At 44.9% G+C, this 22,622-nt stretch overlaps 1 protein-coding gene and 1 pseudogene across 27 annotated transcripts in view; one reads left to right on the top strand and one right to left on the bottom strand.

Annotated features, from left to right (window-relative positions):
- The window catches only part of OPTN (optineurin), a 54,538-nt gene extending 32,428 nt beyond the window's left edge, over positions 1-22,110 (bottom strand). For 4 of the 27 annotated variants that reach the window (XM_065520284.1, XM_074001032.1, XM_045399556.3 and 1 more), the window contains exons 1-8: positions 21,739-22,110; positions 21,359-21,421; positions 12,690-12,866; positions 11,518-11,720; positions 8,880-9,062; positions 5,993-6,066; positions 3,328-3,462; positions 71-173 (exon numbers count right to left, since the gene is read on the bottom strand). In XM_065520284.1, coding sequence (XP_065376356.1) covers positions 71-173; positions 3,328-3,462; positions 5,993-6,066; positions 8,880-9,062; positions 11,518-11,720; positions 12,690-12,866; positions 21,359-21,421; positions 21,739-21,793 — 993 coding nt within the window. In that variant the 5' untranslated portion in view covers positions 21,794-22,110. Of the gene's footprint in view, positions 1-70; positions 174-3,327; positions 3,463-5,992; positions 6,067-8,879; positions 9,063-11,517; positions 11,721-12,689; positions 12,867-13,365; positions 13,517-19,436; positions 20,583-20,613; positions 20,756-21,042; positions 21,173-21,358; positions 21,422-21,738 lie in introns of those variants that run through there. The other 23 variants (XM_074001033.1, XM_045399557.3, XM_074001046.1 and 20 more) reach the window with 16 other exon arrangements.
- On the top strand, positions 16,616-16,810 carry LOC123575523 (small nuclear ribonucleoprotein G pseudogene; annotated as a pseudogene).
- Positions 22,111-22,622: the final 512 nt, after the last annotated feature.

Below are 22,622 nucleotides of genomic sequence, written 5' to 3'. Positions count from 1 at the left end.
TTCGAATTCAGTGGCTGGACTACTATCGTGTGTGTGGGTGTGACAGTGGCCGTGGAATCTTAGGACTCACAGTCTCTGGACCTTTCTCTTTCTCGTTCTCTTTCTCTGTGCTCCCCTCTGTCTGGGTTTCAATCTCAGAGCGATTACTTGCTTTCTTTTCAAAATCTGAAACTCTGGAAAATCACAGAAGGTAGAAAAGTTACTTTCTCCTTGGCTTTAAGAGAAATAGCAATTACAGAAGCACTAAAAAGAACATTGTTTACAACTGGGATAAAGGATCAGGGGTTTTCAAAATCTCTACACATTCACTATATTAGCATTAGTTTTATTTTTCATCCTAAAATTGGCTAGAATTGATTCACAGATGAATACACACAGAGGTAAAAGGCAATTGTAACTCATCTTGAACACCATCTGTTTTCACGGAACTGTACTATACAGCAATGTTTTTGAAATTGTTTTTGTGTGTGTTTACACACGTGGATGCATGTGTTTTCCATGAACATGGTATCTCATTTATAAGAATTCAGTAGAGAAGGAAAGACTTTTCCTTTTAGGACATAGTTAAGTTTAAAAGTCACCGAATAAACAACAACAAAAAAAGTAACACCATTCTTAACACCAAATCATAACCACAGGAAGCCATCCCAATCCAAATGAAACAAGAGAGACTGTGGTTAAAGATAATGGGTTGAATGTATGCATATAATTTTTTTCCCAGCCCAAACTCTACTAAAAGGACTTTCAAAAAGCCATGTGCCTACAGGACCAAAGAAAAAGTGAGAGGCAATAATAGTAGGAAAATATGGAATGGAAAGTAGGAATAGGTCTGAGTGGGGCCTTACCAGCCCAAGAAGGCCAACCTTTGAGCCAACAGTAGGGAAAGCCAAGAAGCAACCAGATTCACAATGTGGGAACTCCAGGACACTCAAGCATGAGTGACACCAGGAACCTCTGAAAGTGATGACAAAGGTGGGGCCTTAGCTTTCCCCCTAAGATTAGGAACAAGACAAGGATGCCTGCTCTCTACATTTCTATTTAACACTTTTTGTTTGTTTGTTTTGACAGGATAATCAGGTAAGAAAAAGAAGTAAAAGGCATTCATATTGGAAAAGAAGAAACAAGTCTATCTCTGCAGATGACATAATCCTGAAGATGGCAATTCTCCCCAAATGATTTGGGGATACAATGCAATCCCTAGTAAAACCCCAGCTGGCTTTTTTCACAAATTAACAAGCTGATCCTAAAATTCTTATGGAACAGCAAAGAACCCAGAAAAGCCAACAGTCTTTAAAAAGAAAAACAAAGTTGGAAGGCACACACTTCCTCATATGGTTAGGCTGTGTGTCCCCACCCAGATCTCATCTTGAATTGTAATCCCCATAATCCCCATGTGTCAAGGGAGAGACCAGGAGGAGGTAACTGAATCATAGGGGCAGGGTCCCCCATGCTGTTCTTGTGATAGTGAGTGAGTTCTCACAAGATCTGATGGTTTTATAAATGTGTGGTAGGGCCTCCTGTGTTCCTTCTCCTTCCTGCCGCCTTGTGAAGCAGGTGCCTTGCTTCCCCTTCGCCTTCTGCCAGGATTGTAAGTTTCCGAAGGCCTCCCTAGCCATGCTGAACTGTGAGTCAGTTAAACCTCTTTCTTTTATAAATTACCCAGTCTCAGGCGGTTCTTTATAGCAGTATGAAAACGGGCTAATACACTTCCTGATTTCAAAACTTACTACAAAGCTATGGTACTCAAGACATTGTGGTGCTGGCATAAGGACAGACATATAGATCAATGAAACAGAACTGAGAGTCTAATGAAGTTGGACTCCTATATCACAACATACATGGAAACAAACTCAAAATGGACCACAGGCTTAAATGTCAGAGATAAAACTACAAAATTCTTTTTTTTTTTTTTTTGAGACGGAGTCTAGCTCTGTCTCCCAGGCTGAAGTGCAGTGGTGCGATCTCCGCCCACTGCAAGTTCCGCCTCCCGGGTTCACACCATTCTCCTGCCTCAGCCTCCCGAGTACCTGGGACTACAGGCGCCCGCCACCTCGCCCGGCTAGTTTTTTGTATTTTTTTATTAGAGACGGGGTTTCACCGTGTTAGACAGGATGGCCTTGATCTCCTGACCTTGTGATCCGCCCGCTTGGCCTCCCAGAGTGCTGGGATTACAGGCGTGAGCCACCACGCCTGGCCAAAACTGCAAAATTCTTAAGAGAAAATATAGGAGTAAATCTTCGTGACCTTGGGTTAGGCAACAGTTTCTCAGATAGGACATCAAAAGCACAGGTGACAAAAGAAAAAGGAGATAAATTGTATTACATCAAAATAAAAACAAATGTGCTGCAAATGATAACATCAAGTGAAAAGATGATCCATGGAATGGGAGAAAATAGTTGCAGATCGTATATTTAATAAGGGACTTGTATCCAGCATGTAAAATGAACTCTTATAATTCCACATAAAAAGACAAATAACCGAATTTTTTTAAATGGGCAAAGGCTCTGAAGAGACTTTTCTCCAAAGCAAACAAACAGTCAACATGAAAAGATGCTCAACATCACTGTCACTAGGGAAATACAAATCAGAACTATGAGATACCAATTCACGTCCACTAGGATGGCTGAGGTCAACGTGAAAGACAGTGAGAAACAAGCGTTGGTACGGACGTGGAGAAAGTGAATGCTCATACACTGCTGGTGGGAATGCGAAATGGCACAGCTGCTTTGGAAAATGATTTGCTGGTTCCTTAGAATATGAAATAGAGGTTCCACATGACCCAGCAATTCCACCCGTAATGATATACCCCAGAGAATTAAAAACACATGTCCAAGCAAAAACCTGTACATAATGTTCACAGCAGCATTATTCATAATAGGTAAAAAGTAGCAACAACCCTAATGTTTATCAACTGATGAATGAATGAACAAAATGTTGTATACATGGACAATGGAAGGTTATTCAGCAAGGAAAAGGAAGTACTGATACATGCTATATTGTAGATGAACCTCAAAAACATTATGTTAAGTGAAAGAAGCCAGTCACAACAGACCACAGACTGTATAATTCCATTTATATGAAATGTCCAGAATGGCCAAGTCTATAGAGACAGAAAGCACGTTGCTTGGAGGAGCAAACAGTGAGTGCCATTTGGGGGAGAAAATGTTCTAAAATTATATTGTAGTAACAGTGGTTGCACAATCCTGGGAATATTCTAAAAAACACTGAAATGTATACTTTAAATGGGTGAACTGTATGGTATCTTAATTATACTTCAGTAAAGCCGTTTTAAAAAAAACACATATTTCAAGTTAACCGATTTCATACCTTTCTTTGGCCTCCTTGAGTGCAATTTCAAGTCTCTCCACCTTCTGATTCCCTTCTCTTAGGCACAGCAGGAGCTGGCTCACAGTTAACTCCTCATGTTCCAAGTAATTCTTGGCCCCCTCTGCAGATCTGCTCCTATATTTAGACAATGCCATGGTCAGTATAAAGGTTAAAAGGTTTTCATCAGAAAAATACCAAAGCCTAAGAAGAGAGTAACCCAATATAACTGGGACCAGCTTAAAGGAACTGCTTTCCAGAACATTCTCCAACTAATTCTCAACTAGTGAACAAGCACAGCTGGTCCTGGGACCCCCAGTGCCAAGCTCCTCCATGCTTCCTAGGGAAGGTGTGGAGACTCAGTGAGGCTTCGGAGAGGCCAGCCTTACACTGCACACACCCACTTCCTCCAAACAGTCACTGTATACCTGACACCAGACCACAAAACCCACGGAACAGTTCAGCAGAAGCAGCCGTGGCTGAAGGTGGCAAGCCTTCCAGAGATCTGGTCTCAAAGGGGACTGCAGTCAGACAAAAGATAAAGGCACATTGTACAGACCACTGGCCTTTCTCCAAGTTAACAGAGACCATCACAGCTTAAGTCAAGGGGAGAAAACCTTTTTCACTTGTGGTTTCAAATGAGAGCAGAGAAATGGAGGCGCTATGATATGTCAAGTATTTTTCTCAATTTCAGTATCTGACTAAATCAAGAGACATATCAGTGACAAACAAAATCATGATCACTGTTACAAAACATGAGGGATGACTCTGATGATGCTAACGGCAGCTACTCTGAGTCACCAACTCGGGTTCACATAGCTAATAAACAGCCAGAATTAAATCCCAGTTTCCAGGACTCTGAAGCTCCAACTCCAAACCTGGAAATCAATCTCAGAGTAATTACGATACTCACAAATGGTAAAGAGCTGTTATTTTTAAAATAGCCATGTGGCTTAAAGAGGAAGTGGTCTTTGCATCTGGATATGAATGATGAGGAAGTGGCTTTGAAATTTCAACCAGGACTTTTTTATTTGCCACTACTTCCAGGAACGTCTTTGAATATTAAAAAAGCAATTTGGGGGAAACGTGAAGAATTTTTAACCAAAAAAGGGAATTACTTTCGTTTATGCCAATTACTCTGATGAAAGAATATTATCTAATACTTACTTTCTTCCTCATACAAGGGCTTAGAAACATAATAGAAGACAATTTTTTTCACATTTTGGAAGTCATTCTACATGCACATTCATCAAGTTACATAAAGAAGGTTTTAAAAATCTATCAGATGGCCAGGCGCAGTGGCTCACGCCTATAAATGCAGTACTTTGGGAGGTTGAGACAGGCGGATCACTTGAGGTCAGGAGTTCAAGACCTGCCTGGTCAACATGGTGAAACCCTGTCTCTATTAAAAACACAAAAAGTTAGCTGGGCGTGGTAGCAGGCACCTGGAGTCCCAGCTACTCGGAAGGCTGAGGCAGAAGAATCGCTTGTACCTGGGAGGCGGACGTTGCAGTGAGTTAAGATTGCACCACTGCACTCCAGCCTAGGTGGCAGAGTGAAACTCCATCTCAAAAAACAAAACAAAACAAAACAAACAAAAAAAAACTATGAGATAAGAGATCCTCGGCCGGGCGCGGTGGCTCAAGCCTGTAATCCCAGCACTTTGGGAGGCCGAGACGGGCGGATCACAAGGTCAGGAGATCGAGACCATCCTGGCTAACACGGTGAAACCCCGTCTCTACTAAAAAATACAAAAACTAGCCGGGCGAGGTGGCGGGCGCCTGTAGTCCCAGCTACTCGGGAGGCTGAGGCAGGAGAATGGCGTGAACCCGGGAGGCGGAGCTTGCAGTGAGCTGAGATCCGGCCACTGCACTCCAGTCTGGGCGACAAAGCGAGACTCTGTCTCAACAAAAAAAAAAAAAAAAAAGAGAGATCCTCAGAGATCTTTTCAGACAATCGTCTCTTGAATAGATGATCACAGGGGTAAGCGGCTTGCAGATGGCAAGCTAGCAGTCTCCTTGGTGAGCACTGCTTGTAAGAGTCAAGAGGTTCAGGCACTCAGTTCTAGGTCTGCCTCCCTCCCCAAGGCCCTGCCACTATTTAAGACATCTGTTTCCTCACATCTACATGGGACAGGTACACTTGAGACTCCACAGATAAGAAATCTGGGTCCTTTCAGGCGACATCCACGTTGACTGAGAGTGCTATCGGTCATTGTTACAAAAGATGTTCCAGTATTGGTCATGCCAGCTTATAACTGGGGAGTAGCAGGGAAAAGAAAATGAAAATATTTCACTTATGGAAGCTGGGCAGGCTGGTCTGGGTCAAACAGCACTGGGGAACCAATGAGCAAACATGTCTCATTGGTTTGACTGAGAACCAGTTTGCTTTCACTTTTCGTCTGCTGGTGAGACACCACTAGAACAGAACAGTCAGTGTGGGCCAAATGGGAATCAAACAGTTTTTAATCTCTGCCAGCTTGAGCTGCAACATTAAATAGCATTCAAACCAAATATTCTTGAAAGGTCCTGATATAAATCATAAAGAAGTTACTTCCTCAAGTCACTACATTTGACCTCCAGTGACAAGCACCCAGTGATAAAATAAGCTCCCAGTGACAAGCCTGCCCAGCCGGTCTGCCTGGCAGCCCGAGTCTTCCTTCACATACGTGCCAATGGAGACTGTTCTTGTGGGCCCAGGACTATGCTTGATTTCTTTTACTGACCCTTCTGCTTCTCCTTCCTGTAAAAACAGAAACGCAAGGGATTTAACACAATACGTCTGGGAGACAAATTGTTTGTCAAAAGAATAAAAAAGACAAAAGATGAATTTTTGTGACATGCAACCCAAGGACCCCTCCAGACATTCAGATTAAACCGGGTGGCTCCAATGGAATGGAAACGTACCCTCCCCTCACCCGGCGCACCCTGTTGGGATTATAAATATCCCGGCTACGGCGTGAAGGTCAGTTTCCTCTCGCCATACACATTCTACCCGACTCCGTAAACATGAAAGCTTATCTGCTCCTCCCTTTCCTTGGCAGTTCCCTCTTTCTCAAGGTTAAGGTCATGCAGAGCTGGTGACAACTCCACATATCCTTCTCAGACGGTCCTTTAAAACGCAAAATGCTAGAACTCACTGAGGTAAAGTTAAAAAAGAGGCAGTTTCTGTGAATGAGATTCACAAAGCGCCATCTTGGCCAAGTTGGTTCCCGTTAGAAATTTGTATGCACTGCAGGTCACTTAGGGAACAAGAAGTCCAAGACCCACAGGATTTGAAAGACATTTATATTCCATTAAGTTCCCAGGGAAAATCTTCAAAAATGCACAAAGATGATTCCCTATATATATGCATATAAATATATATATTTAGATACATATTTAGATATAAAAATATAGATTATATATTATATAAATATATGTTAAATATGTAATTATATAATTATGTATTAATTATATAATTAATATATATTATATTACATATAATCCATTCATTATATAATATAAATATAATAGATACATCTATTATAAAAAATACAGACACATATATTTTTTCCTCTGCTTGGGCCCATGGGGGTTCTGGATATTTTTGGTATTTCTTCCTAAATCTTGGGCAGTGCTTTACAGTTCACAGAAGAAAAGCAAGCACAACATGTTTACACTAAAAATAACTTGTCACTCATCTGACAGGGAGAATGAGATGCTAACGATTCACCCTGAAGGAAAAAGCTTCATTTGGAAACTTCTCATATGCTGTTGGGTTTCCTGCAGTTTATCGGTTATTGACAGAAGCGTAAGGTTCTTTGGTTAAACTTCTGTCTCGGTAATCTTCGATCACTTGCAGAAAGGGTACCCTGACAAAATACGCTTTTCAATTGACATTTTAATTCTCTTGATTTTGGCCACTAAAATGTATGAGGGGGCATGGATGGCAAGGTTATTCAGAGCTGTTTCCTAACTAGTGCAGCAAATAAATCAGAAAACAAAGATAGTCACACACCCATATGTCAGATATAACCAGTAGGTGAGTTTTTTTGCAAGTTGCTCCCCACTCCTCCTGACTTATATACAATGTACATTTTTCTCTTCCAGGGACACAATTTTTTCTTTTCTTTTTTTTTTAAATTTAAAGACAGAGTCTTGCTCTGTCACCCAGCCTGGAGTGCAGCAGCACAATCATGGCACACTGCAGCCTCTCAAACTCCCGGGTTCAAGTGATCCTCCTGCCTCAGCCTCCTGAGTAGCTGGGAGTACAGGCACATGCCAATGTGCCTAGCTAACATTTAGTAGTTTTTTTTGTACACACAGGGTTTCGCCAGGTTGCCCAGGCTGGTCTTGAACTCCTGGGCTCAAGTGATCCTGCCTCAGCCTCCCAAAGTGCTGGGATTACAGGCATGAGCCACTACATCCGGCCAGCCCCTTTTCCTGTATCAGATATGTACTCTGACTCAGTGAAAGTGAGTACTACACTGTATTGCAGATGATTTGATCCTTGTTTATCTTTCTCCCTATCTAATCTTTGTTAACACAGTGAAGGAGAGGCCCCCACCTGGTGCATCGACCTGCTCTGCTCTTCAATAGGGCTGTCCCTGCAGCCAGGCACAGTTGTAACAGATGCTTCTCAAGAGCTTAGGGCCTCCTCACTTAGCCCACTTCATTTTGGGTTGCGGAGACATTTGATTTTGATAGCAATGGCTTCAAACTCAGTTCTCAGAGGCTCCTGAGTAGCTGTTGTGGAAAGGGAAGGAAAAGCCAGGACACTCCCTCAACCTACAACCAGAGCAGTTCTGCTCTTTCTTTTCTCCTCTTCTTCTTTTTAATACACCAGCGTTCCTTGTACCACTTCGTTTGAAAAGAGGGTTCCGTTGGCCAGGCGCGGTGGCTCACGCCTGTCATCCCAGCACTTTGGGAGGCCGAGGTGGGTGGATCACTTGAGGCCGGGAGTTTGAGACCAGTCTGGCCAACATGGCAAAACCCTGTCTTTTTTATTAAAAATACAAAAAATTAGCCAGGTGTGCTGGCATGTGCCTGTAGTCTCAGCTACTTGGGAGGGTGAAACACCAGAATCTTTTGAACCCCAGAGGCAGAGGCTGCAGTGAGCTGAGATCACATCACTGCACTCCAGCCTGGGGGACAGAGTGAAACTCCATCTCAAAACAAAAAAGAGGGTTCTGTTGTTAAAAACATGTTTGCAGCTCCCTTAGTGAACTGCGGAATACAGCTTTGAAATCTAGTTTGAAAAATGACAGAAAGTTCATGCTTGTGTGGGTTTTTTCCTTTTCAGGTCAGTCACAAAAATGTTCAATTTGCCAGGACATGATGAAAAGAAAAGACTACATCTTTCATCATAAAAGGTAATTAATATTTTTCCATTTTAGCTATCGCAACCCTTATATGCATTATGCTATACTTAAAAAATGAGAGCCAATTTATCTTTGCTACACTGGAATTTCCTCAATCCTTGGCTTGTGTTGACAAGATAAAGTGGTATTTGTTTCATCTTTCCAGGTGAGGCTTTATAGTTTGCTCAAAACAAAAATAAAACCAAAAACTTACAGCCATCCTAATTTCAACAAAGGAGTCTTCCGAGGAGCCGCTGGAGTTCAGTTTGAGCTGCAGTTCAGACACAATGCCCAACAGGTCTGCCTTCTCTGCTTGTAGCCTCGTCACCTGGGTCCTGAGCTGGTCCTTTTCCTGCTCCGCTTCTGCCCTGGGAAGCCTGGAGTCATCAGTGGGGTCCTGGAGATGACAAGGAGTAAAGTGAATGAACAGATCAAACTAAGGACCAGCACCATGGGCTCATGCCTGTAATCCCAGAGTTTTGGGAGGCTGAGGCTGAAGTTTTGGGAGGATCCCTTGAGGCCAGGAGTTTGAGACCAGCCTGGGCAACATAGCAAGACCTCCATCTTTACAAAAAATTTAATAATTAGCCAGGTGTGGTGGCGCACACCTGTAGTCCCCATTACTTGGGAGGCTGAGGCAGGGAGACTGCCTGAGCCCAGGAGTTCAAGACTGCCAAGACCCTGTCTCAAAAAAAAAAAAAAAAAAAAAGCCAGGCGGGGCACGGTGGCTCATGCCTGTAATCCCAGCACTTTGGGAGGCCAAGGCAGGCAGATCATGAAGGTCAGGAGATCAAGACTATCCTGGCTAACACGGTGAAACCCCATCTCTACTAAAAACACAAAAATATTAGCTGGGCGAGGTGGCGGGCGCCTGTAGTCCCAGCTACTCAGGCAGCTGAGGCAGGAGAATGGCATGAACTCGGGAGGCAGAGCTTGCAGTGAGCTGAGATTACGCCACTGCACTCCAGCCTGGGCGACAGAGCAAGATTCCACCTCAAAAAAAAAAAAAAAGCCAAAAAACAAATACAAATCAAACTAAGGACCTGGCCATGCGACTCAATTGCCCCCACACCTACTGACAAGGAAGTTTCTCAACACCTTTATGCCCTGTGCTTTAATGTAGAAAATTCCAGCTTTTACCTGACAATTTTTTTTTTTCCCCAGACAGAGTCTCGCTCTGTCGCCCAGGTTGGAATACAATGGCGCGATCTCAGCTCACTGCATCCTCCGCCTCTCAGGTTCAAGCTATTCTCCTACCTCAGCCTCCTAAATAGCTGGGACTACAGGCACGCACCACCACGCCCGGCTAATTTTTGTATTTTTAGTAGAGACGGGGTTTCACACGTTGGCCAGGCTGGTCTCGAATTCCTGAGCTCAGGTGATCCACCCACCTTAGCCTCCCAAAGTGCTGGGATTACAAGTGTGAGCAACTGCACCTAGCCGACACTTTATTTTGATATAACATTTAAAGTGGAAATTTTTACATTATTTTATTGTATTCAATTAATCAAAATTTAAAGTGACTTTATGACAAGAAAGAAAGCCTTCCTTGCCATGCTGGAATAATCTGATACTATAGAAATAATCAACCACAGTTTGGCAATAGTGGACTCATAAACTGTTGTCTAAAATTCCAGAAAGGAAGGAAAAAGAGCTCTCACCACCCAACCTCCTGCCCTTTTCCTCCCATCAATACCCACACACGCCCCTTCTCCCCACACCTGGCATGGACAGCAGAGGCCTCCTTAACAAACCACGCCCCGTGGGGACTTCAAACGTGTTCTGGGTTGTGTCATTACTAACGCCTTTGACATCCACTCCCAGGTATGAGCACGTTTTTCCAGGTCCTTTGGGTCCAGAAAAATGTGTCTCTTTCTCTTTTCATCTGTGGCAACGCGATAGCCTCTTACCACAACAGGACATTTTCCAAAACATTTTTAAAAAGGAAAATGTAAAGTGGATAATCTCCATTTTAGACTGACAGACAAGGTCAACAAGTAAAAATTCTGAGTAATGAATTTTTTAAACACAATTTTTTTTTGTCTTTTTTTTTTTTTTTTTTTTTTTACCTTTTTGTGGAGAACAGGGTCTCGCTATATTACCCAGGCAGGTCTCGAACTCCTGGGCTCAAGCTATCCTCCCGCCTCTGCCTCCCTGAGAGCTGGGATTACAGGCCTGAGCCACCGCGCCCGGCTAAACACATTTTTAATATCAAAGACAGAAACTAAAAACGATGGTTCTAGGTAGAGGCCCATCTGAACCATCTACAATGAATACAATACGATGATTTATAACCTTCCTGTTCTTTTGCCTACAGTCAATATGGTCAAAGCTTTACAACTTTCTTTTTTTTTTTTTTTTTTTTTTTTTTTGAGACGGAGTCTCACGCTGTTGCCCAGGCTGGAGTGCAGTGGCGCGATCTCGGCTCACTGCAAGCTCCGCCTCCCGGGTTCCCGCCATTCTCCTGCCTCAGCCTCCTGAGTAGCTGGAACTACAGGCGCCCGCCACCGCGCCCGGCTAATTTTTTGTATTTTTAGTAGAGACGGGGTTTCACTGTGGTCTCGATCTCCTGACCTTGTGATCCGCCCGCCTCGGCCTCCCAAAGTGCTGGGATTACAGGCTTGAGCCACCGCGCCCGGCCAGCTTTACAACTTTCTTTCCCCTAAAAGAGATTATCCATGACCCTTAATAAGGCAACCAATCTTTTGAGCAAAAGCACTTCTTCCAAGACCAGGCAAAACACCAATCCAGACTGAACCATGACAGGTTTTGATCTAGGGGTCTAGACACATAAGATTCTACTGCAAATGTTATGGAAAAAAAAAAAAATCACAATGGATCAGTCTGCTCACCTCAGATGACCTTTCTGATTTCCCTTTCAGTTTTCCAAGCTCTTCCTTCAATTTCTCATTCTCGTGACTCAAGGCCATGAGACGCTCTTTGGCTTCTTTGCTCTGTGTCTCAAAAAACTGGCGTTCTTCCTTCTGTTTCTCTGTCCAGGCCGAAAGCTCCTCAAACCGCCCTTTCATGGCTTGGTTATTTAGCTTCATGGCTTCTGCAGGAGGTTCAGAATGATGGGGTCACACATTAGGAAAGTGGACTTGATTTGATGAACCAAATCTCCCTCTAGTCCGCTTGACCACATGGCTCTGAATCGGAAGATGCCATGCTTAGCCTCGGTCCAAAGGTCAGCAACAAAATGATGAAGTGGTTTTTGCTTACAGAAAAGACTAGTGGGATGAACATCATTTCTAGTCCTTAAAAGTCCCAAGAGGATAAAGTTGATTTGGGTACTGCCACTACAGCACAAGTATCTAAATATCTATGGTTACCAGGAACTAAGTAAGTTCTTACTACTCCTAGGTTCAAACACTGGTCCTGCCCAAAGCCATGGCCTGAGATACCAGGAGGCTTTCTCTTAATAAGGTAATATTTAGGACTAACTCTGGAACCATAGCAGCCTTTCTTCCTTTTTCCCTTTTTTTTTTTTGAGTCAGGGTCTCTCTCTGTCATTCAGGCTGAAGTACAGTGGCACGATCACGGCTCACTGCAGCTCCAACTTCCCGGGCTCAAGGAGTCCTCCAACCTCAGCCTCCCCAGTAGCTAGGACCAGAGGCATGCACCACCACGACCAGCTTTTTTTTTTTTTTGGTAGGGATGAGGTCTTGCCATCTTGCCCAGGTTAGTCTTGAACTCCTGGACTCAATCAATGCTTCTGCCTCAGCCTCCCAAAGTGCTGGAATTACAGGCATGAGCCACCACACCCAGCCTCTTTTCCTTTTGAATGGGTTAAATTTCATTATGTTAGTTCCTTGAGCTACACACAATTTTTATTTTTACCTGTATCCAAAAGTAAATATCAGAATAGATTTAGCCTTGCCAAAAGCTAAATCCTGTGCTTCCCCACCTGCTACCACCTACGGAAACAGGGAGAAGGGAGCTCACCACCAAGCCTTAGTGCAAAGGGACGGCATTTCTTGTAGGCCCGGGATGAACGGGGCATGCATGGGCCAGCCCTGCTTACCTTTCAGCTGGTGGTTCTCGGTCAGGAGCTCTTTCATCTGCTGCAGCAGCTCCTCTGGGGTGAATGTGTCCAGGTTTGGGTGGGCCAGATGGGGGGGTCCATTTCCTGTGCTTTCACTGGGGCTGTCCCCCTTTTCAGTGAGGCAGCTGAGAGGTTGATGGGACATTGCAGAAGTTCCTGAGGAAAAGTCACCTGTTGAAAACAGAGCTGTCCCCCGCCCCACCAGGGACCCCCGGGAGTCCCACAAACCCATTGGCGATTGCTAATATTTACTCTCAAAGTTGCCCACTTTCTCTCCAGTTACATTTTGAACATTTTTAATTCTTCCTTTTAAACAAAAAAAAGTATATCTAGCTTCAGAAAAGTGTGTGTGTGTGTGTGTGTGTGTATGTGTGTGTGTGTGTGTGTATGGGTGTATAAAAGGGTACAATGAGGATTTGGGAAATGGGGGAGGGAGACGAGGGTATGACATCATGATGACCAGGATATATGTAGACATGGGCAAAGTATCCTGAAAAAAATTTCCCATGCAAATCTTCAAATTCAAATCTCCTTATTTTGAGTGAATTGCATGGTAAGCGAACTATATCTCAAAAAACTGTTTTTAAAACTACATTTTGTTTCTTATATTTTTGGTTAAGAAGAAAGGGAGAATTAACATTCTTCGAATGCTTACTATGTGCGGACTCGGCACACCAGGCCTGTCACTGACTAATCTTCATTAACGCTGAACCAGGCAGCTGTTTATAGGTGAGGAAGCTGGGTTTACAGAGGCGTACAGCTCATCCAAGACCAGGAAGTGGCACCACCAGGTGTCAAAGCCACACCTTGTAAAACAACATAGTTATTATACTACTGAGTAGTTAGGCCTTCATATTCTATTTTTCAATGCATACTGAAAAGACTAAGATATCTTTACTTATTGCATGGTCTGAAATTTTTTTACACATATCACTTTGTTTTGTAGAGGGGTCCATGTGGACAGAGAAATGCAAGACAAATGAGTGAATCTCCACCGTGCTTCTGTGTTACCTACCACCCGGGTAAACATCTTCAGCACAAATTTCCACCTTCACACTTGGTGAAAATGATGTATTTTCTTCAAGAGTTGATGGGGATAGATCATAAAGCAATACATAGCAAAGGCAACTCCTCCCCGCTAACACTGTATACACGTGGCCTACACACCCATTCCACAAAGATCAAGAGTGGCCAAAGTCCAGAGAGATGCCTGAAAAAGCATATTATTACTTCCAGGATGTTTACTGTTAGAAGATTGTTTCTGTTTTTTTTGAGAGATTCTCTCTCTGTTGCCCAGGCTGGAGTGCAGTGGAGCGATCTCAGCTCACTGCAACCTCCACCTCCCAGGTTCAAGTGATTCTCCTGTCTCAGCCTCCCAAGTAGCTGGGACTACAGGGGTGAGCCACCATGCCTGGCCCATTTTTGTATTTTTAGTAGAGACGGGATTTCACCATGTTAGCCAGGGTGGTCTCGAACTCCTGACTTCAGGTGATCTGCTGGCCTCGGCCTCCAAAAGTGCTGAGATTACAGGCATAAGCCACTGTGTCTGGCCATTAGAAAATAATTTTAAACCCATCTATCCAACAAATAGGTATCAAGCAACAATGCACACTGTACAACTGTGATCAGGCAGAAAGCCACAGATGCACAAAAGGGGTGAAGAGAGAACCTGGAAGCGAGCATCCCATTTCTAACTGGGGAAAGGCATTGGTCTCTGTGAGATCCATCAGCCACTCATGACGATGGAGCCTGTGTGACCCCCGAGTTGTGGAGAATCCATTACACAAGATTTCAGTCCCTGGAAGATAGAGGTAAGAGAACTGCCTGTTTCTGACATGTAACTGCGTCATAATATCTATGTGTGCATTTAATAGCCATCAATTAAAATAAAACCAAATGTACCAATGTGGTGTTGCATCCTTGGCCACAGGAGGCAATACCTTGGGCTTTCTGTAGATCTTCTGGAAGCAATACCTGATAACCTCCTTTTGGTGCGAGGAACTTGTAGGTAATCAGAGACAGAGCTACCTACCATACCCTGTGACAGGGCAGCCTGTGCCACTTCTTCCTACAAGAGCTAGCACCAAGAGGGTCATTCTCATGTAGTCATGTAATGAGGGTGATGGCAATTTCATGAAGCAAAAAACACGGATAAACCATAGGATTCATTTTTGAACCTTTTATATCTATGTTGCACACACCCACATTCATTTAGAAAACAGGTATAATACAGAAGTGTTCCTTAGCTTAGCATTAGGTGACTAGAACAGACTGTTTTTCTTCTCCCCAAAATAATCTGAATAGACTATCAGTTTCTAATTTTCTGTAAAATTCATTTTTTTGGTACCAAGAATCATCTCATTAAAATGGGGTTTTACTGAGTAAGTGTTCCTACCTATTTTGCAGAGGAATACTAAAATTCTGGGTAATAGACCTAAAAGAGAAAATCCTTGTCATATGTATCATTTACTTGCCAACATTTAATTTTTCTTAGGTATTCAGTGATTATACTATATTTTGCAAAGGCCACGAAAATATTTAACAGATTTTTTTTTAAAAAAAGAATCTAAGTAGATTTTTAGAAATGTGTTTGGTTGCATCTTATTATATGCACAAATTTCTCCTTTATGTTTTTTCTGAAAAGGAAAGGAAAGGAAGGGGAGGGGAGACGAAGAGAGGGGGAGAAAAGAGACATTTCTTTGAAAATTGTTAAGATGTTTGTCCTCCATGAACTTTTTTTTGTTTTTCAGACAGAGTCTTACTTCATCGCCCAGACTGGAGAGCAGTGGTGTAATCTCAGCTCGCTGCAACCTCTGCCTTTCAGATTCAAGTGATTTTCCTGCCTTAGCCTCCCAAGTAGTTGGGATCACAGGCATGTGCCACCACACCCGGCTAATTTTGTATTTTTAGTAGAGATAGGGTTTTGCCACATTGGCCAGACCAGACTGGTCTTGAACTCATGACCTCAGGTGATCCACCCATCTCGGCCTCCCAAAGTGCTGGAATTACAGGCTTGAGCCACTGTGCCGGCCCCTCCATGACCTTTTATACCTCCACCAAGTCTATAGACACCACCATAATAAAGTTAAAACTGGTTCTAGTTGTTACATCAGTGTTTCTGACTTCTCACGTTGCCCGGATTTTATAAGGATATGGGGAAAAAAGCAGGGTCGTGCTAAGGGAGGCCACAGAAAAAAGCATTTGTACCATTAGCCAGATGTGAGGCCTTAGGAAGTCATATGACCTCTAGTGATATTTACTGATTCATCCAGCAAATGGTAATCTTTATGTTGTTGCTTTCAGCTCAACAACACTACGAAAAATATTCTTTAGTTTCTAGAAAGACCACAGTCTAAACCCCACCCTTCAATGCATGTACACCAAGTATCACCGGCAGGCCAGTCACTCTCACGAATAGCTATACCTGTCCTAATGACAGCAAATTCTGTGATATCCAGTATTGTTAGAAAAAATATTTTGTAATTCAAATGTCATCAAACATAAGAAGTTAGCATATATGGTAAATATAAGCATGTAAACACTTAATACCAAAATTTTACTAAAAGTAATTTAATTGATACCAGGTGCAGTGGCTTATCCCCAGCACTTTGGGAAGCCACGGTGGGCAGATCACTTGAGGCCAGGAGTTTGAGATTAGCCTGGCCAATATGGTGAAACCCCATCCCTACTAAAAATACAAAAATTAGCGGCAAAGCTCGCGCATCGGCATGGTTAATGCCAGCAGCCACTGCACCTCCTTCTGGCTGACTCGCCTCCCGGCCCTGCGGTCGGGCCCCTGGTCACCCCGCACTCTCCCTCCTTCGTTTCTTGAAGATCTCGAATGTCACCTTTTGTTGAACATCTCGAATAGCATCATGTTCTAGACAGATGGCTAGAGCGGACTTATGGACAAGAAGTTATCACTGAAATTAAATGGTAGCAGACATGTCCAAGGAATATTGTGGGGATTTGATCCCTTTATGAATCTTGCGATAGATGAATGTATGGAGATAGTGACCAGTGGGCAACAGAACAATATTGGAATGGTGGTAATATAAGGAAATAGTATCATCATGTCAGAAGCCCTGGAATGGGTATAAAAAATGGCTGTTCAGCAAAGAAACCCATGTCCTCTCTCCACAGGGCCTGTTTTACTATGATGTAAAAGTTAGGTCATGTACATTTTCATATTAGACTTTTTGTTAAATAAACTTTTGTAATAGTCAAAAAAAAAAAAAAATAGCTGAGTGTAGTGGTACACGCCTGTAGTCCCAGCTACTTGGGAGCTGAGACATGAGAATTGCTTGAACCTGGGAGGCAGAGGTTGCAGTGAGCTGAGATCATGCTACGGCACTCCAGCCTGGGTGACAGAGTGAGACTCTGTCTCAAAAAAAAAAAAAAAAAAGTAATTTGATTTTGGATGACTCAACGGGCACTTCATAATTCTTAGGTTATCTTAGGGCATCACTATGAGCTATCACTGTGCAGTGCACATATGAAATATCTATCGGTGGAATGCCAGTTACAGAAAGCTTCATTCTCTGTTTTTAACATCACCTTGAGCTATGTTCAACTGATGAAAGACAATATCCTTGCACATGTCTTCGAAGGTTACAGAAACTGGAACTAAGCCATTTATTCTAAGATTCTATCTAATAACAGAGTTTCCCATAATCAACTGACCTAGATGTGAAGTATGTTCTTTCTAAGCAAAAGTGATATTTAATGATGGAAGGATGAATTAATTGAGCACAGGATTTGTCAAGATTCCACCAATGAGGGAGACTGAGGACTGCCTAGTAAATGGATGGTCAAAAGCAAGTCCCCTAGATTTTATTCGCATATCTGCTATCTCAATTCCTGACTCTGTGTGTGTGTGTGTGTGCATGTGTGTGTATATACATTTAAATTCCAGAGATCAAGTAATTATAGTCATGACTTGACCTTGTAAACACCAGCATAAATCTGATTCCTGAGTGGGCCTTAGAGATGATCCAGACCAACATATTCAATGCAAGAATGTCTCGTCTGGTTTCGATGGCACATGATCCTATAGAGCAGGCTTGAGTGTTTCAATGAACACAGCACAAGTGCAGTGACCTTAGCAGGCACTGTCTATTCCACTGTGGGATGGCTCTAGTGGTCAGAAAGTCATTATGTATCAAATGGTACCTGCTTTACACTGACTTCTCCACAGTGGACACTGGACGAGGTACAAGGTTAGGCCCTTGCCCTGGTATGGCCAAGTCTTCAAATTTGTTAATGAAGTATTCATAGGTTCAATCCCTACATGGGATAAATGAGTTTTAAACAGTGAAAACTTGATTTTTGACCAGAGACAAGAGTTGGCTACTGGCAAATTCTATGAAGACTCTGGGTTCACAAGGGGGGGCGAGATTCTAATATTGCGTCAACTAAATCCTTCATCACCCTGGAAAAAGAACTTAGAGTATGCATCCTACTAATTGGGTAAAAATAGCTTCATCATTACACACTAGAAGGGATATTGTGACTTTGTATTTTAGTAATATACAGAAAATGGCAGCAGCTTTAACCTAGCTGCCCAAGGGAATGAGGCTTGATTCTTCCCAGTCCCCTTTTCCCCAAGTCTAATGGGTCACCAAATGCCATCACCTCTACCTCCTAAATAATTCTTTTTTTTTTTTTTTTAATTAAGACTCAGTCTCACTCTGTCGCCTAGGCTAGACTACCGTGGCACAATCTCAGCTCACTGCAACCTCCGCCTCCCTAGTTCAAGCGATTCTCCCACCTCAGCCTCCCAAGTAGCTGGGATTACAGGCGCATGCCACCATGCCCGGCTAATTTTTGTATCTTTAGTAGAGACGGGGTTTCACCACTTTGGCCAGGCTGGTCTTGAACTCCTGATCTCAAGTGATTCACCCGCCTCGGCCTCCCAAAGTGCTGGGATTACAGGCATGAGCCACCACGCCTGGCCCTCCTAAGTGTTTCTAAAATCCACTGCCTCCTCTCCATCCCCACAGGCTTAGTTCAGGCCCTTATCTTGTCTGTACCACAGCCACATTGACCTCCACAAAGGACAGGGGTTCTGCCTATTTTGTCCACTGCTGTATCCCCAGGACTGAGAACATTACTTGCCACATAGAAGGGAGGGCTCAGTAAATATCTGTTGAATATATTTTAACAGCCTCCTAAATGACTGACTTTCAGCCCTGTCAATTTCAGTCCTTTTGCCCTCATGGTTTCTTTTGCAATATGAGGTCAGTCCCCTGAGTCCATCCTTCCCGTACAAGGCAGACTTTCAGCTTCTTAGCAAGATAAATGTGGCCTTTCAGGGCCCAGGCCCAAATGACCCAGCAGAGTCACCTCCTGCCACCAAAACACTCATACCCAAGGCACGTTAAAGAGCTCGCGGTTCTCTGCATTCTTCTGTTTCTGCGTCCTTGCCTCTCTTCTGCCCTCTGCCCGAAATGTCTGGCTCCCCTTGTGTCCTGGCAAACTTCCACTGGACAGATCAATGTTCAGCTTAAATATGATGTCCTGTGTCATATGAACTGTTCCCTACCCGAGCACCCAAGAACACTCTGCATTTCCACCTCCTCCGCCCACTCTGAAATTACTGCTATCGTTTGCCCGTGTACTTTCTCTCCATGTTATTCTTACTAGAGACTGGCACATAGCAGGTTTGCAGTAAATGTCGAAATCAATTGAAAATATAGCATAATGAGGTATTTTTAAGTGTAATACCTGTAAAATGCTTTCTGCTGTGTAGGTGACAAACTCAGCATGCTAGTGTTGTTAGGAGTTTCTCCACAGTTCCACGGCATTCACATCCAGATTCTCGAAATCCACTTTTCTAACTTATTTGAAAAATTAGAAGTGCTTTTTTTCTGTCACTGCAAAGTCATCTGGGTATCACTTCGTAACACAGATGCTAATAATCCTCATACACATGTCAAAGTGGTAACAACCAAAGCTTTTAAAATAATTTTCTTTCTAAATGAAATATTTTTTTTTAAAGAATTTAATATTTTTCCTTTTCCTTTGGGTTTTCTATTTCATAAATTCCAAAGAACATATATCAAATATGCCAAATCTCTAAAAAACAGAAGGTGTATTTCATGGCCAGAATACTTACACGCGTCTACCTAAGGGCGGGAGTTCAGCAGGACATAATACAGTGTCCAGTTGCCTTCCAGAATAAAGTTTGGTTTTCCGGAGACGGGAGGCGGGGGAGGTTAGGTTAGTTATATTCCTAGCATAATATGCAACCTAAAGGTTAATTTATAAAAAAGAAGCTGCTACTTTTACAGTGTTGTACATAATATATAAAGAACACCCAAAATTGGCCCAGTGGAAAAACAGATCAGTTATGCCAGGACTTAAATCAATGATCGTCCTCTCTCTAAAGGTCACATTTAAACTTGCCTTGTCCACTCCAGGGCAATCCCTGGCCTTGGCGTCTGCCCTGGGACCTCTCCAGCCCCTGCCCTAAAACTGCACCTGTCCTGGGAGGCAGCCTGGCCCCGCTAACTCTTCTCTCCCTGGGTCAAAAGAGCAAGGTGGGTTCTTCTGTTCACACTGCCTGCACCTTGCTAACCAGCTCCAAAGGCTTCTGAGGTTCTCACATTGCCTTACTTTTCCATGCTTTCATTTTCCATTTCATCCTTACAAACAGTTCCATGGTGTACATTTCCATACAAGAGTTTTCCTGGTGGTGGAGGCCAGGCCGGAACCTGGGTTTCATTTTCTTTGAGCGATGTTTACTGCCTGTAGCTTATACATTTCGATGGCAAAAACAATTCCTTTGGGGTTCTCGGCCTCATCAAATATTCTCTCTATATAGAGTGTACAGACTCTCCTAGACACAGTAGTCTATGTGGATTCCCACCCCCTTAGAAAGGGGTCACTCTGTGGTACGGACCCTGGGCACCTCATTCAGCTCAAGTAGTGGTCCCACGTCTCCCACAGGTGTGTCTGTAACCACCTCCCCCTTATGGCCAGGAACTGGCTGCGGAATCCTTCCCAGCCTGCGGGAGGACGTCACCTCCAAGCCTCCGGGTGACCTGCAGAGGGGTTACCTGTGGCCGCCAGGCCGGCCCTGGACGCTTCTTGGACCCACCCTCTGTTCACTACCCACCCTTTCCCACCAGGTCAGGACCCGCCGGGGCCTGGGGATCCTCCCAGGGCAGCAGTCTCGCGGGAGGGCCGCCCCACCCCTCGCCACCCTCACCCCGACAGGCTCCGGGCCGCGGGGCAGGGCGGCGGGAACCGTTTTCAGGCTGGAGAAGAGCCCGTCGGGAAGGAGCCGCCGCCCCCTCGCCCACCTCTGCAGCCTCCTGCCCTGGCTCACCTGCCGCCCGGCTTGGCTTCGCTCAGGGTCACTGCTTCCTTGGCATCGTGCCGCCTGGAGAGAGCTGCCGACCGGGATGGGACGTTGACCAGGGAACCTGCCGGGGGACGGCGGCGCCGGCGGCGGCGGCGGCTGGGGCACCAGGGCTTGGGGAGCCTCGGGCTGATGCGCGGCCTCGCGACCCCGCCCAGCGCCGCTCAGCTGACCGCCAGCCGCTCCCTGCCCGCGCCGGGGAATTTCCCGGGCCCCGCCCCCAGGCCCCGCCCACCCCAGGCCCCGCCCCGCCCCTTTCCTGCGTCCTTCCCCAGCTACCCACCCTCGCGGTCCGTGCGGGGTCGAGGCTGGGACCCGGGTGAACAGGGACTACGCCAAGGCGTCACTGTGACGGCGTTAATCAAAATAAATCATTAATCAAATCCAGTGTGCGGAGTTGGTCTTCCCTGTGTCTTCCCCGCAGATCCCTTAGTGGAGGCTAGAGCCGCAGGGGGGTCCCTGCCGCCCACAGAGAGAGGAGAATCCCAGGCATCCTCGGAGGGAGGCCTCCATCTGTGTTTTTTTAAAAAACGCTTACATCTAGACATAGTTAACTGAGCATACATAGCTTTCCACCCGTTTTCGCTTTAAAATACACTCAAAAAGCAGAAAGCCTGCAGGATGCTTCTTGGGCTCTTGTTACCGAAAACAGGCTCCGCTAACCTCCGGGTGCTCCAGGTGTCCGGCGCCGGGATTCACGGGTGCGCGGGGATTGCATCTGGGAAGCAGCCTCGCTGGTGTGGAGGAGGGAAGCTGTCCCCGGATTAGACAGTAGGATGACAAGGTAGGAGGGAGAGCCGCCCTGTGTGCATCCCGAGCACCCGGGCAGCGCCTCAGGGACGCGGTCACCCACACCCGCGGCGTCCGATCGCGAGGTCGAGGCCTGGGCCAGGCGGTGCTGCCGGCCCCGGGACCCTCGTGCAGGAGGAATAAACAGAAATGAGGACGGGGACCCAGGTGGCCTGGGAGAAGCCTGGGGGCAAGTTCGTGCCTAAACCCAAGAAGGGCGTGAAATCCGGGAAGAACTAGATTTACAAATGGAGGCGCTGGCACCGCCCAAATCAGTGAGAATAAGAGCACGTGGTTGCGCATCCACGCTGCTCACTGTCAGGAAGGAAACGCAAAGGAGAGAGAGAGAGAAAAACAAAAGCAAAAAAACTCTAATCTGAAATAGAAAAAGGCAGATGCGCCCTCTACTGGTATCTCCGAAGGATTCCGCTTCACTGTCTGGACCTCCCGCTGCCTGACCAAGCCTGACCCTCAACCCTGCTCCTGAGGCTAACCGCAAGAGCAAGGCAGGGAAGCAAGCAAGTCAGGGACTGCCCCAGACCCAATTCCGGGCCCTCGAGTTGGTGTGGTGTAGGAGGGGCAGATGAGGCTAGAGGCTGCTTTATAAGGAGTGAGCCTGGGGGTGGGAGTGGGGAGAAAGAGAATTTAAAAAAAAATTTTTTTTTTTTAAATCAGTGGAGGAGGGCCAGGCGCGGTGGCTCACGCCTGTAATCCCAGCACTTTGGGAGACCGAGGCAGGCAGATCACGAGGTCAGGAG

This window comes from Macaca fascicularis, chromosome 9, assembly GCF_037993035.2.
Source record: "Macaca fascicularis isolate 582-1 chromosome 9, T2T-MFA8v1.1".
Taxonomy (NCBI): domain Eukaryota; kingdom Metazoa; phylum Chordata; class Mammalia; order Primates; family Cercopithecidae; genus Macaca; species Macaca fascicularis.
The sequence above is the reverse complement of the archived record's forward strand: the minus strand, read 5'-3'. Positions and strand labels throughout refer to the sequence as shown.